This window comes from Myxine glutinosa, chromosome 3, assembly GCF_964187855.1.
Source record: "Myxine glutinosa chromosome 3, kmMyxGlut1.1, whole genome shotgun sequence".
NCBI lineage: Eukaryota > Metazoa > Chordata > Myxini > Myxiniformes > Myxinidae > Myxine > Myxine glutinosa.
The window spans coordinates 144,734,365-144,748,063 of NC_136263.1; the positions used below are offsets into that span (position 1 = coordinate 144,734,365).

Genomic DNA, 13,699 nt, shown 5'->3' on the forward strand with positions numbered 1-13,699 from the left:
TGGAAGTGAGTCCCTGAAAACTCACGCTTTTGACATGCGCAAAAGGCCTCGTTAGCATTCATACATCATCTCAAAAGTTCGATATTGTCTGGAAATCTGATGACTGTGGGGAGGTTCAAAGAACTCTCGGTTTGCTCACAACTATCTTACTTTCGTCTTGCAGCAAATGCACGATTCAATACGTTGGTGAACAATATAGAGCACAATATATTAGGCTTTTTGTGTTTATTTGGCATTTCTAAGAGCACAGTGCTTTAAGGCTGTTCCTGCATGCTTGCATTGTCAGCAAGCAAAATCTCTATGGTTCATTTCTTTCATTCTTGTATCGAAGTGCAAATAATATTTTTAAGCATTTCTTTCTGTTTTTGTTGTGTGTTGTATAGCACGAGGATGCAGCAGAAGAGACGATGGAAACACTTTGTGATGCAACAACAGAAAGCATGTCTGCCACTGAGCAGTATACTTTTGTCAGGAAGATGAGGAAAGAGAAAATGAAGGAGCTGAGGAGAAAGGCCCGGGAGGCAGGAGAACCTATACCCCGCAAAAAACGAAAGGAGGTCATGGAGTCCTTCGCAAAAGATCATGCGTTGGACTACCTCAAAAGGTATGAAAAGACAAGGTTTTTGTGAAGCCTTTCATGAAGCACCAAGGAATCTCCCTACATGCTCTCTTTATCATGTATTGTCGGTTATCTGTAGTTGAAGTCCGCTTCTTTGAAGTCTCTGCAGCTGAATGTTTATTTTCAATGGGTTTTCACCCCTCAGCCCAATGGGCTAAGGGGTATTGTCGTCCGGGCGTCCGTCAACTTTTGGTTTCCGTCAATTTCAAGGAGAACGGCTTGTCCGATTAAATCCATTTTTGCAATGTGTGTTGGGGTTGAGTAGAGGAAGGTTCCTTTCGAAAATGGGTGCGCTGTGATTTTCAATATGGCCGCCACGGTAGCCATCTTGAAATTGGTTTCCGTCAATTTTGAGCAGAACGGCTTGTCCGATTAAATTCATTTTTGCAGTGTGTGTTGGGGTTGAGTAGAGGAAGGTTCCTTTCGAAAATGGGCGTGCTGCGATTTTCAATATGGCCACCACGGTAGCCATCTTGAAATTGGTTTCCGTCAATTTCGAGCAGAACGGCTTGTCTGATTAAATCCATGTTCACAGTGTGTGTTGGGGTTGAGTAGAGGAAGGTGCCTTTCGAAAATGGGCGCGCTGCGATTTTCAATATGGCCGCCACGGCTTCCTTTCACCATGAATGGGCTGAGGGGTTATGCCTGCTTTGCGGTGCTATTTATTCTTTTTTGCAATCTAATATGATTTGAGATTCTAGCAGCAGACCCTTCAACCCCCACGAAATACAAAGAATATGTCCAGTATAGAAATGTATCTTCAACCATATCAACTTTATCAGTATCTTCAACCTCCAGTATAGAAATTAATGTTCACAAAACCTTCAACTCCCACGGAGAGGGTGCTCCCTCCCATCCCCCACACCCTTAAAAATATTGCCATGTCTTTCTAGAAGCGTAAAAAGAGGGGGTTACCCCTCCCCCCTTTCCCCAACCGGGGTATATATATTTACAAAAATGCTCCCCGTTATTACCTTTACACGGGGCATCTCATTATTGTGTGTTATGTTGTGGAGTAGCCCTGGGCGATAATGGAAAAACCTATATCACGATAATGGACCTCATTATCGCGATTATCACGATAATATTATAATATAAACAAGAAGAAAAAGACATAAAAAGTCATACCCCTGCCGTGGTTTTAGTAGTTTTGCTGTACAGAGTTAAAGACCATCATTCAGCCATCTTTGGTCGAATTACAAAACAAAATCTTCTGCATATGTATACTCATGTATTGTCTTTGTGCCAAGTTTGAAGAAAATGGGACCATGCATGTCCGAAAAATTGTTGGATACACGCTTAAGTAACAAAATGGCTGCCAGTCGGCTATCTTGGTTCTGATTGCAAAAAAATGATGCGCATATGTATGCCATCATGTATTGTCTGTGTTCCAAGTATGAATAAAATTGGTCCATACATCTCTGAGATATGGTTGCGGATGCACAGACGCACGAGACCAAATCCATAAGCCCCATAAGCACCGTTTCAGACTAAGTCCAATGGGCGCTAATAATGTAATTTGTGCCTTGAGAGCCATGTAGCTTGCAATAACAACACAACAACACAACATGCATTTTAAGGCCATTTTCCCTGCAAGAGCGGGGGTTAGCCGAGCTTGCAATTACAATCCACATAAAAACAAACTGAATAGCCATAGAGTTACCTGTGTTTGTACTATTTATTTCATAATTCTGTTGCAATTTGTTTAAAGTCTAACCTTATTTTACGTGGACGAAATTGATTTGCTACTTTGCCGAGTGACTCAACGAGCAGTTTGCAAAGTGGTTGATACATAACGTCTGGCTTGGCAAGCGACAGCAAGCTGCTTGCTAACAGAATACACCGAGCAAGCGGCTCGCTGACAGAACACACCGAGCAAGCGGCTCGCTGACAGAACACACCGAGCAAGCGGCTCGCTAAGGGAACACACCGAGGAAGCGGCTCGCCAAGGGAACACACCGAGGAAGCGGCTCGCCAAGGGAACACACCGAGCAAGCGGCTTGCTGACGGAACACACCGAGCAAGCGGCTCGCTGACGGAACACACCGAGCAAGCGGCTCGCTGACGGAACACACCGAGCAAGCGGCTCGCTGACGGAACACACCGAGCAAGCGGCTCGCTGACGGTACACACCGAGCAAGCGGCTCGCTAACGGAACACACCGAGCAAGGGGCTCGCTGACGGAACACACCGAGCAAGCGGCTCGCTGACGGAACACACCGAGCAAGCTACTCGCTAGCGGAACACATCCAGCAAGCTGCTTGCTAATGGTACACACCGAGCAAGGCATTTAAAATTACGCCTTTGTTGTTTAACTTCGTGGGCTGACAGGATGGCCAGAGGTATACACATGTCTAAGGTGTCTAGCCTGGGTTTGAATCCTGACCCAGCGATAAACTGTCATCCTGGTGTTTCACATCCTGGAAGGAGAACGCTTGGATTCGGAAGAGGGTCAGAGAGCGGTATTCAGGATTGCAAAGCAGATAGCGAAAGAGAGGTGTGATGTGATGGGGGTGAGTTGCTTGAAGGATGAAGTGGGACAAATCGTTGTGGACCTAGATGGAATTAAAGGAAGATGGAAGAGATATATGGAAATGCTGTTAAATGCAGAGAATGAATGGGATGGCAACATAGAGAGTAACCCAGTTTTAGGACCGGCAGAGAAGATAACTGAGAAGGAAGTTGAGGAAGCGATAAAAGCAATGAAGAGTAGAAAAGCGGAAGGGCCGACGGGAGTTGTGGGAGATACAGTCACGTGAAAAAGTAAGTACACCCCATGTAAAGTTTTGACTTTTTCAACATATTTCAACATACAGCTATTTGATCTTCATCTATCTATAATTCCAGTAATCTCTGTGTGTTTGTTTGTTTGTACGTTTGTCTGTGACCGCTGTTTCTCGACAACCACGGGTCCGATATACTTTAAACTTGCCAGGTATATTGCTGGGGACCCGAGGATGTGCCTTTTCAAGGTTTCATATTAATCGGACAATTACTTACCGAGCTATGTCCAAAAAACGATTCAACCAATCAGAGAGCAGCGAGCTATCGCGTGTGCCGAACGTGGCGGACACACTCTGCCTCGGATGGCACATTTGAGAGCGTATTCATTTATTTCACGTTTGCAAACTATGTTGGCGTTAAACTATGTTTTAAAACTAATAAAAACCATTTCATCTAAATAGAGGGGGGGGGGGGGGGATTGTCACTGTACTCGCAAGCCGTTCGCCGTTCGCTTTGGCGTTGCGAATGAACCAACACATTTCATGGACCAAACCATTTCATGTAAAGCGTTCGCCGTTCGCTTTGGCGTTGCGAATGGACCAAAACATTTCATGAACCAAAACATTTCATGTAAATAGAGGGGGGGATATAATTTTAGATATAGATATAGTACGGGCATGCCCTAGTTTAAACAATATTGATAGATAAAGGTGATATAATACAACAAATATCATGAAACATTTACATTTTGTAGTCCATTGTATAATTTAAAAAAACAAAAATGCAAATTTCGCATGTGGAAGAAGTAAGTACACCCCGACATTTATCACTACTTCATATACCTAAAATTAGAATCAGGTGCACCCGTTCAGGTGCAAATGACTAGAACATTGTTAGACAGGATCTTGGAGGAACCTGTCTTATTTAAACATCAGACATTTAGTTTGGTTTGCTCTTTGTTCTTGAAGTGTGCGGCGTCACCATGCCTAGATCAAAAGAGCTCTCTGGGGCCTTCAGAAAGAAGGTTATTCTTCAGAAAGAAGGTTCAGAAAGAAGGTTACGAGTCTGGGAAGGGATTTAAAAAGATCTCCAAATAAATTGAAATCAATCATTCGATTGTGCGGAAGATCATCCACAAGTGGAGAAGATTCCAAACAACTGCCAACTTGTTCAGGCCAGGCCGCCCCAGCAAGTTCAACCCGAGGGCAGACCGCTAGATGCTGAAAGAAGTCTCTAAGAACCACAGAATGTCATCACGGGACCTACAGGTAGCTCTTGCTACTGTTGATGTCAAAGTGCACGAGTCTCCCATCAGAAAGAGGCTGCACAAATTTGATCTACATGGGAGGTGTGCCAGGAGGAAAACTTTGCTGTCCAGAAAGAACATCAGGGCAAGACTAAAGTTTGCCAATGAACACCTAGGCAAAGACCAGCACTTCTGGAACAATGTGCTCTGGACAGATGAGTCAAAGGTCGAGCTATTTGGCCACAGTACCAGAAGACATGTTTGGCGAAAAACCAAAGACAGCATTTGACCAAAATAACCTGATACCAACTGTAAAGCATGGTGGTCGAAATATTATGGTTTGGGGCAGCTTTGCTGCATCAGGGCCTGGGCAGCTCACCATTGTAGAATCCACTATGAATTCTTCATTGTACCAGAGGGTGCTTGAGGGTAATGTGAGGCCATCTGTCGGGAAGTTGAAGCTCAACCGAAGGTGGACCTTGCAACATGACAATGACCCTAAACATACCAGTAAATCCACCAAGGCATGGCTGAAAAGAAAGAAATGGGGGGTTCTGGAATGGCCAAGTCAAAGCCCGGATCTAAATCCCATCGAGATGTTGTGGGGGGATTTGAAACGAGCTGTGCATGCAAGAAACCCCTCAAACATCGCACACCTGAAATAATTCTGCATGGAGGAGTGGGCAAAAAATTTCTGCCAGTTGATGTCAGAGACTGGTAGACAGTTTTAAGAAACGCCTACTTGAGGTTGTTTCTGCCAAAGGAGGCAACACCACCTATTAGAGCCAAGGGTGTACTTACTTTTTCCACATGTGAAATTTGCATTTATGTTTATTTAAATTATACAATGGACTACAAAATGTAAATGTTTCATGATATTTGTGATATTATATCACCATTATCGATCAATATTGTTGAAATGAAGATCAAATAGCTGTGTGTTGAAATATGTTGAAAAAGTCAAAACTTTACATGGGGTGTACTTACTTTTTCACGTGACTGTATGTTGAAGGCAGCAGGAAGTTGGGGTGTGAAGAGAATGACAGATCTGTCATATGGTGGTGAAAGAAGGCCGCATTCCAGTGGATTGGGAACTGAGTACCCTTGTCCCTCTATACAAGGGGGAAGGTGACCCTCTGGACTGTGGCTCGTATCGAGCGATAAAGTTATTGGAGCATGGAATGAAGGTATTGGAAAGGGTGTTGGAGAGGAGGATAAGGAAGAAAGTGAAGATCGACGACATGCAGTTTGGATTTTTGCCAGGAAGAGGAACGACAGATGTGCTTTTTATTGTAAGGCAGTTGCAGGAGAAGTACATGGAGAAGAGGAAGAAGTTGTTTCTTGGGTTTGTTGATCTGGGGAAAGCATTCGATAGGGTTCCACATGAAGTAGTGACATGGGCATTGAGGAAGTTAGGAGTGGAGGAATGGTTGATCAGAGTAGTGATGGCAATGTACAAAAGACCGCGCACAGCTGTAAGGACGAAGGACGGGAACAGTGGTGAGTTTGAGGTGAAGGTGGGAGTGCATCAGGGGGCGGTACTAAGTCCACGACTATTTGTAGCTGTGATGGAGGTGCTGGCACAGAACGTAAAGGAGGGTTTACCGTGGGAGTTGTTGTATGCAGATGATCTGGTGTTGATTGCGGACAGTATGGATGGACTGTAGGAAAAGATGAACAAGTGGAAGGAATGTATGGAGACAAAAGGTCTGAAGGTGAATATCGGAAAGACGAAGGTGATGGCAAGTGGTAAAGAATGTGGTGAGGTGTAAAGAACTGGGAAGTGGCCGTGTGCTGTTTGCAGGAAGGGTGGCAGAGTGAACTCCATTCAATGTACAATGTGCGCTGAGTGGGTTCATCAAAAATGTAGTGGTTTGAGAGGGTCATTAACCAGTGTGGCAGCTACATTCAAATGTAAGGTGTGCACAGAGGGAGCTGCAGATGGAGGAAATGTTGAGTTGGATCTTGGAGACGGCGTGAAGCTGGAAGGTGTGAAAACATTTTGCTACCTCAGAGACATGCTGAATGGAGAAGGTCGATCAGACTCGGCAACGGTTGCTCGAGTGAGATGTGCATGGAAGACGTTTTGGGAACTGAGTGGCGTGCTGACGAGGAGGGGAGTGTTGTTGAAGCTGAAGGGAAAGGTGTATGCTGCATGTGTGAGAAGTGTTATGATTTATGGGAGCGAGACATGGGTAATGAACGTAGAGCAGCAACGAAGGCTGGAAATGGTGGAAATGCGAATGGTTCGGTGGATGTGTGGAGTATCGTTGAGAGAGAGGAAGACAAATGATGAATTGCGAAAGATGATGGGAATAGAGCCTGTGATTTATGCTGTGAAGAGAAACAGGTTGAGATGGTTTGGCCATGTGTTGAGGAAGGATGAAAGTGACTGGTTGAGAAGAGTGATGGAAATGAATGTAGAAGGAAGTAGAGGACGGGGAAGACCGAGAAAGACTTGGCTAAAGATGGTGGAAGAAGAAATGCGGGCAAGAGGGTTAACAAGGGGAGATGCAGAAAATAGGGCAAAATGGAGAAGATTGTCATGGGGACCGCAAGGCTAACCCCCGCTCTAGCAGGGAAAATGGCCTTAAAATGCATGTTGTTGTTGTTGTTTGGTGTTTCACAGGCAGGGTGATTCATCAATGTGTGTGCCGTCCCCCGGATGGACGTTAAACCGGCGGTCCCGTCTGCCAGCATGTGTTGGTGGATGTTAAAGATCCCATTGTATCCTTTGCAAAGAGTAAGCGAGTATCGCCGGTACCATGGCCAAATTTCAAATTCCTGCCTTAACTCGCCGAATGTCAGGCCTGGCCAGCCGGTTCTTGAATGACTTGGGCCAAGCTTCCCACGGTCGACCCCACAAGGTGGGTTAATAGTGGCTGTTAAAGAACAGCAACTTTGATGTTGAACTGAACTTCGCGGTATGCAAAATGAAACAACGTCGCCATGTTTGCCGCTTGTTCGGTCCATCGCGAACATTGAGGACTGAGAGGAGAAGAACGAGATTTTCTGCTTATCATTGTCCTCAAAGCCAAAACTCCACACACCGAGTACGTATACCCTGTCGATCTTTGACAATATGTTGCCCTAAGTGCTTAACTTCATGCACAGACAAAGCGAACTCAAACGGATCAGCAATTTTGACATCGGCAGCGCCCTCGGCGTGTTCATTAATTGGTTTGTTTTAATGTTTATTGTTTAATGATACAAGCAGAAGTACCCGGCATTGCCGGGCGTGGGAGGGAAGGGGAGGGGAACGGGGGGGAGGGGAGAAGAGGGGGGAGAGGGAGGGGAGGAGGAGAGGGATGGGAGGGGGAGAGGGATGGGAGGGGGAGGGGGAAGGATGGGAGGGGGAGAGGGGGAGGAGGGGTAGGGGGGAGGGGTAGAGGGGAGGGGAAGGGGGAGGGGGAAAAGGGAGGGGGAGGGGGAAAAATGGAGGGGGAAGGGAGAAGGGGTAGGGTGGAGGGGGAGGGAAGGGGAGGGCCAGTCAACAATGACGTTGCAGTTCTCATGGTCGGAGAGCAGCACAACAATCGCGACATCGTCCTGCATCTTCGCAACAGCACGAAGCGGATTTTGGAGACTCACCGATCCTGTGACGCCCTCCAGTACCGGCGTTGCCGGGTGGGGGAAGGGAGACCCGTACATTCCCAACCCGTACATTCGCCCTCTCGACTCAAGCTCACTCGGGCAAAAGCCTCGCACAAATTACACCGTGAAGGCCCAATAGCCATGTCTATGCCACAAATCAAGTACGTGAGCGAGTCGGGCGCACTGAATTGAAAATATATAGAACGCTCATACTCCGTGAAAAGTGAAGCCGCCGTGTCGCCATCTTGGTTAGCACGACTCGACCAACTCGCTTCGCGGATCTCGTTTGTTTTGAACGTGTGAATTACGTGCGAACGCGTAACTGTGAGTTTATGGCGGCAAGGAGCATCACGTGATCGCTCTGAGCGAATCAGCGTGCTGCTCTGCCACCTGATCAGAAATCCGTGTATAATATTCCTCGCTAAAATGTGCTGAGGTAAATATGAATAAAAAATATGGATCTCGTAAAGATGAAAGAAAAAAAAACCTATGTGGTGTGAATGGCAATGTTCCTCGCTGAAATGTGAAAAAACACAATTACTCTAGTAGCTCATGGTGGTTGAGTATGCACTTTATTGTACAGACCTAAACTCTTCAGGAATCCACTAATTGAAGGTCCAGGAACAATATTTGGTTGGTAACACATTTGCCACTGACGGCGAAATAGCTGAAATGGCCATACCCCTTTTTGGGCCACGCCCCCTTTTTTGCCGTGACTGTATCTACAGAACCGTTGGACCTAGGAGGTTGCCCGACCACTCAAAATTTGCGCAATGGCCACATTATGGGGGGTCAGTAATACATTTTCATATCCAAAAGTCAATGGTTTTTAAGATAATTGCCAAAAACCGATTTCAACATGTTACGAACTACAATTGTATGATACCACCAAGGCCACAACATTATATGACACTTATACCTTTTGCATCATCCTATTTTGGAATTTACTTATTTGGATTTCTACACTTTTCGCCTTTACTACAGCCACAAAACGTGACACATTTAATGTTCCTGTCTCTGCAAGTGCACGTTTTGGTACTCATACATGCTCTTGGGCATTTGCATGGAGGAGGCAGGTCATCGGGCCTGCACGATACTGGCAGTATCACTGGTGTTATGCCAACGTCCGTTGCTTCATACCCATACTGGAGTGGATCTGGTTTGGTGACGGCAGGAGTTGGGGCTTGCAACCACATCTTACACTGAAGAAATGCTCGCTTTATGTGTTCTCGTAGCGTTGATGAACAGCACACAAGCTGGTTGAAGTCCAGTTCTTTCTTGGAGTTGTGGTACTGCTCCCATCGATATTCATCGAAAGTGGAACAGTCGGTCTTCTTTAATCCAGACACAAGGAACTTTTCAGCATTGCTTGTTATCTGTGGTGACAGTTCTTCTACACCAAACCCTTCCAGTAGGGAGAGATCGATGGATGCTTTCAGGCCAGACAGCTTTGGACCCACCTTGCTGGTACTGTCGCAACCGCTGAGAGCATGAATGGCTGGGAGACACGACACCAAACCGTTGTCCAGTTGATCAACCAACATGTGGACTGGTACAGTTTTCTTTGTTTTCCGGTTACCAAGCTTCACGTACAGCTTTTGTAGTTGCCAGGTTGTGTTGAAGTGGAAGATGAGGTTGACAAAGACATCTGTGTCAGGCGAGTCGACCAAGACTGATTGAACCCCGTGTTTCACAACACCATCATTAATATGGAACATGATTCTGTCGTCGGCTTCTTCTTGGTTGCTTGAGAGCTCTGCGATCTGTGTTTCAGTGCCAGCTAACAGTTTCCTGCATTCACCCCCATATACTCCTCCAAAGAATATTTCCTTGTCCGACTCGACATTCTGCAGCATCCACTTGAAGACATACTCCTGCAACCGAACTTTGTTCAACATTGAGCTCCAGAACATATCAAGATCGACAGGGAGTTTCTGATTGTCAGACCCAATGGTGATTGTGATTTGTTCTGAGGAACTTCGCTGTGCCCGTTCCATTTGCTTGATTGATGATTTTTGATAAACATCAAAAATAATGTCTATTCTTGTGGACACGGAGCCTGTAGCAAGAATCCTGTTGGAAAGACTCTCAGCCAATTCCCCGAATGTGTGAAGGCCCATCTTTTTCATCGGTAGTTTACGCACAAGTGCCATGAAGTCCACTATTGTCATCTGAGCGTCACTCTTTACATTCCTCGTCTCCTGTGGAAGGCGACTGACAAGTTCCCTGGCTAAGGAGGCTTTATCGGGCTTCTTCAATTTGATGCCATCTTTACATTCAGTGGTGAGGAACTGGGATGTGCTGGTCAATTCATACTTCAGGAGTTCTAGCATGCTGTACCCTCTTTCTCTAGCATAGTCAATGTACCTAACCGTTTCCGCTGCATCCTTTTTCGCCATCGATTTATTCGCTGTGAACGGAGTAGAAGTACGTTTCACGAAAACAGTCTTGCGGTTGGTAGGGATTGTATCATGTAGGTGCTTCTCCTTATCCTGAAATCTGGTCTCAACAAACTCTTCATAACTCTTCTCACCAATTTCCAGGCATTCAAGTAATCCGTCGACAACCTCCTGGGGAATGTCAGCTCCAGTAGAGATGTTCTGAAGTCTGATTCCAGCGTCGAACGGATTGTTGATGGATTTTATGTAATCCAGAAGGGCCTTTGCACGAACATGGCCAATCTTCGTAGAACTTGGATTGAACTCATGGTCTAGGCTCAGCTCACTGTCATCTTTGTCTCCCAAGTTGCACCATTCCAGCAGCTGTGCCACATGAAGATCTTTCTCATGCTTTAGGAGATTCCATAAGGCTACTGCTTCTTTCTGTCTGGTCATCCCAATGATACCTCCAGCAACCTTGGCGGGTTTATTGTAACACTTCTCGAGTGCCATGTCAAATCCTACTGCACTGCCTTGTCGGGTAGTGTGGTACATCACCCATCCACCATCTGTAAAGCATCTGTAGATACCCGGGAACTTCCTTTGTAGGTCCAGGCAATCTTCAAGGAACAGCGTACCCCATCTGCTATAGTTTGTCCGGCCAAACCCGAAGAACAAAGGCATGCACCTCCGCACAGCTGAAACGAAAAGATGCCAATCGCCTTGCCGAATAGAGTGTGTAAGATCTCTCAGGATAGGATACAGCTCATCCAGAAACAAGCTCCAGTACCTCACATTCTCATTACAGGCCGTTTCTTTCCATTCGGTGAAATACTTCTTCAAGTCTGCATGTAAGATCTTGCTTTCTACTTGCTTCTCGGTGCGACGCCATGTTGTTTTATGGGATACCGCTGCCTGCATGCAGGCTCAACGACAAAACACCCATGACCGGAATTTCTAGCCATGTCTAGACTCTAGTCTAGACTCTAGACTAAATTCTAGTCTAGACTCTAGTCTAGACTCTAGTCTTGACTCTAGTCTAGACTCTAGTCTAGTCTAGACTCTTCAGGAATCAAGTAATTGAACAATAGGAACAGGAACAGGAACAATTACGAATAATATTGTAGTTCGTAACATGTTGAAATCGGTTTTTGGCAATTATCTTAAAAACCATTGACTTTTGGATATGAAAATGTATTACTGACCCCCCATAATGTGGCCATTGCGCAAATTTTGAGTGGTCGGGCAACCTCCTAGGTCCAACGGTTCTGTAGATACAGTCACGGCAAAAAAGGGGGCGTGGCCCAAAAAGGGGTATGGCCATTTCAGCTATTTCGCCGTCAGTGGCAAATGTGTTACCAACCAAATATTGTTGCTGGACCTTCAATTAGTGGATTCCTGAAGAGTTTAGGTCTGTACAATAAAGTGCATACTCAACCACCATGAGCTACTCTAGTAAATCGCTTTTCGCTCTGCAATACGTGCGAACGCGTAACTGAGTTAATGGCGGCAAGGAACATCACGTGATCGCTCTGAGCGAATCAGCGCGCTGCTCTGCCGCTGGTCAGATTCCGTGCATAATATCCCTCGCTGAAATGCGCTGAGGTAAAAATATGGTAAAAAAATATTATGAAATATTTTTTTTTAGGTCGGCCATGTTCTTCCCAGGCTCACTGGCCATGTCTATGCCAAATATCAAGCACGTGAGCCTCTCCGTTTAGGAGTCTATCGGTAATATTACACACACACAAACTGTGTTTTATATATATAGATACCATTTAAATTACATCTTGGAGAATGTACATTATATATTATATCATCTGCTTTATTTTATAGAGCTTTTTTTTTTGTATACAGGATCGAGGCTCATGTAAGAGCTATCACGTTGAACATGAAAACATGCACAGCCACATAAAACATGCAATGAAGGGAGTGGGAGACAAGAGGGGGGGGGGGGGGGGAGAGAGGGAGAGAGAGGGAAGCACACAAGCGCAACAACAGAAGAGAACAGGGACGTCAGTAGATCTGTGGAAGGGGGAGGGCTGGGGGAGGAGGGAGGGTACACTGTATAAAGCAAATGAACACTTCTAGGAATTTCAAGAAAGAAGTTGGGGATTTAAAGAGGCAGATTTGGGGCTGCATTTAATACGGGAATATATTTTGAGAGAAACTAAACACACAAACCGCTCAAAGCAGTCAATACACCGTCGATATCCAGGTTCAATGTGTGTTGTACCCGACTGCACATGCATCATCTATCGCGATCATAAATATGCATTATCGTTATCGCGATAGAAAAACTAAAACACGATTATCGCCCAGTACTATTGTGGAGTCTTGTTTGCAAAACCCTGAAAATTGTCTTGGAACCTGTGGAAGTCACCTCCCCTAGCCCCCACACTCCCCCCTCTGAGGACTTTTTTTGGTTGCATGACATTTGTCACCAGGTCTGAGGCACTTCCATCTCGGTACACAAATGCACACACACTCACCTCCTTATTAAGCAATCGAGATCGATTTTACGGTTACCCTAGCATGTGAAGGAAAAAAACTGTTTTTTGTGACGTTGAATAATTCATTACGACTCTAAATAACTTACAGTAAATTATCGAACTTTGTCACCACGAAAGTCGAACATGTCCGTCATAAGCAGTTTTTGAGAACATGTTTTGCACGGATTTCTGAAACGCATGCAAGTACCAACATTGCTGTTCTTTCCTTACAGAGCCGGGCTGGGTGGTCAAACGGCATGCCCATATGCCTTTTATTTTGAGCATGTGCAGTTTGTTTTGTTGAACCTAGGGGCTTGCTTTCATCTCCCAAAGAAAGAAAGAAAGAAAGAAAAAAGGAATATTTTTTTGCAGTTACCTATGGAGCTATTTCTTCTGGAATGAATGTTGTTTTTACATTTCCTGCTGCCCCTTTGACCATACAGCCCATGGCACACAGCTGCAGAGGACTTTGGCACACTTAGGAGCATTTTCTAAGTATTCCTTATCCCTTATTCTGCCTTTCAAAAATTTTGACCGTTGATGAACAACAAGAGCTGTTGCTTTGAGTCCTCACAAAGACCATCGCCTATGTTTGATCATCGCCGCCATCCTTTGAGAAGACGGCAATTTGTGTGGCTTGCTCATC

At 45.4% G+C, this 13,699-nt stretch overlaps 1 protein-coding gene across 2 annotated transcripts in view; it reads left to right on the top strand.

Annotated features, from left to right (window-relative positions):
• Window positions 1–13,699, top strand: part of CHLSN (cholesin) — a 174,558-nt gene that overhangs the window by 123,927 nt on the left and 36,932 nt on the right. For both annotated transcript variants that reach the window (XM_068109985.2, XM_068109984.2), the window contains one exon: window positions 384–604. In XM_068109985.2, the coding sequence (XP_067966086.2) occupies window positions 384–604 (221 nt within the window). The remainder of the gene's footprint in view (window positions 1–383; window positions 605–13,699) is intronic.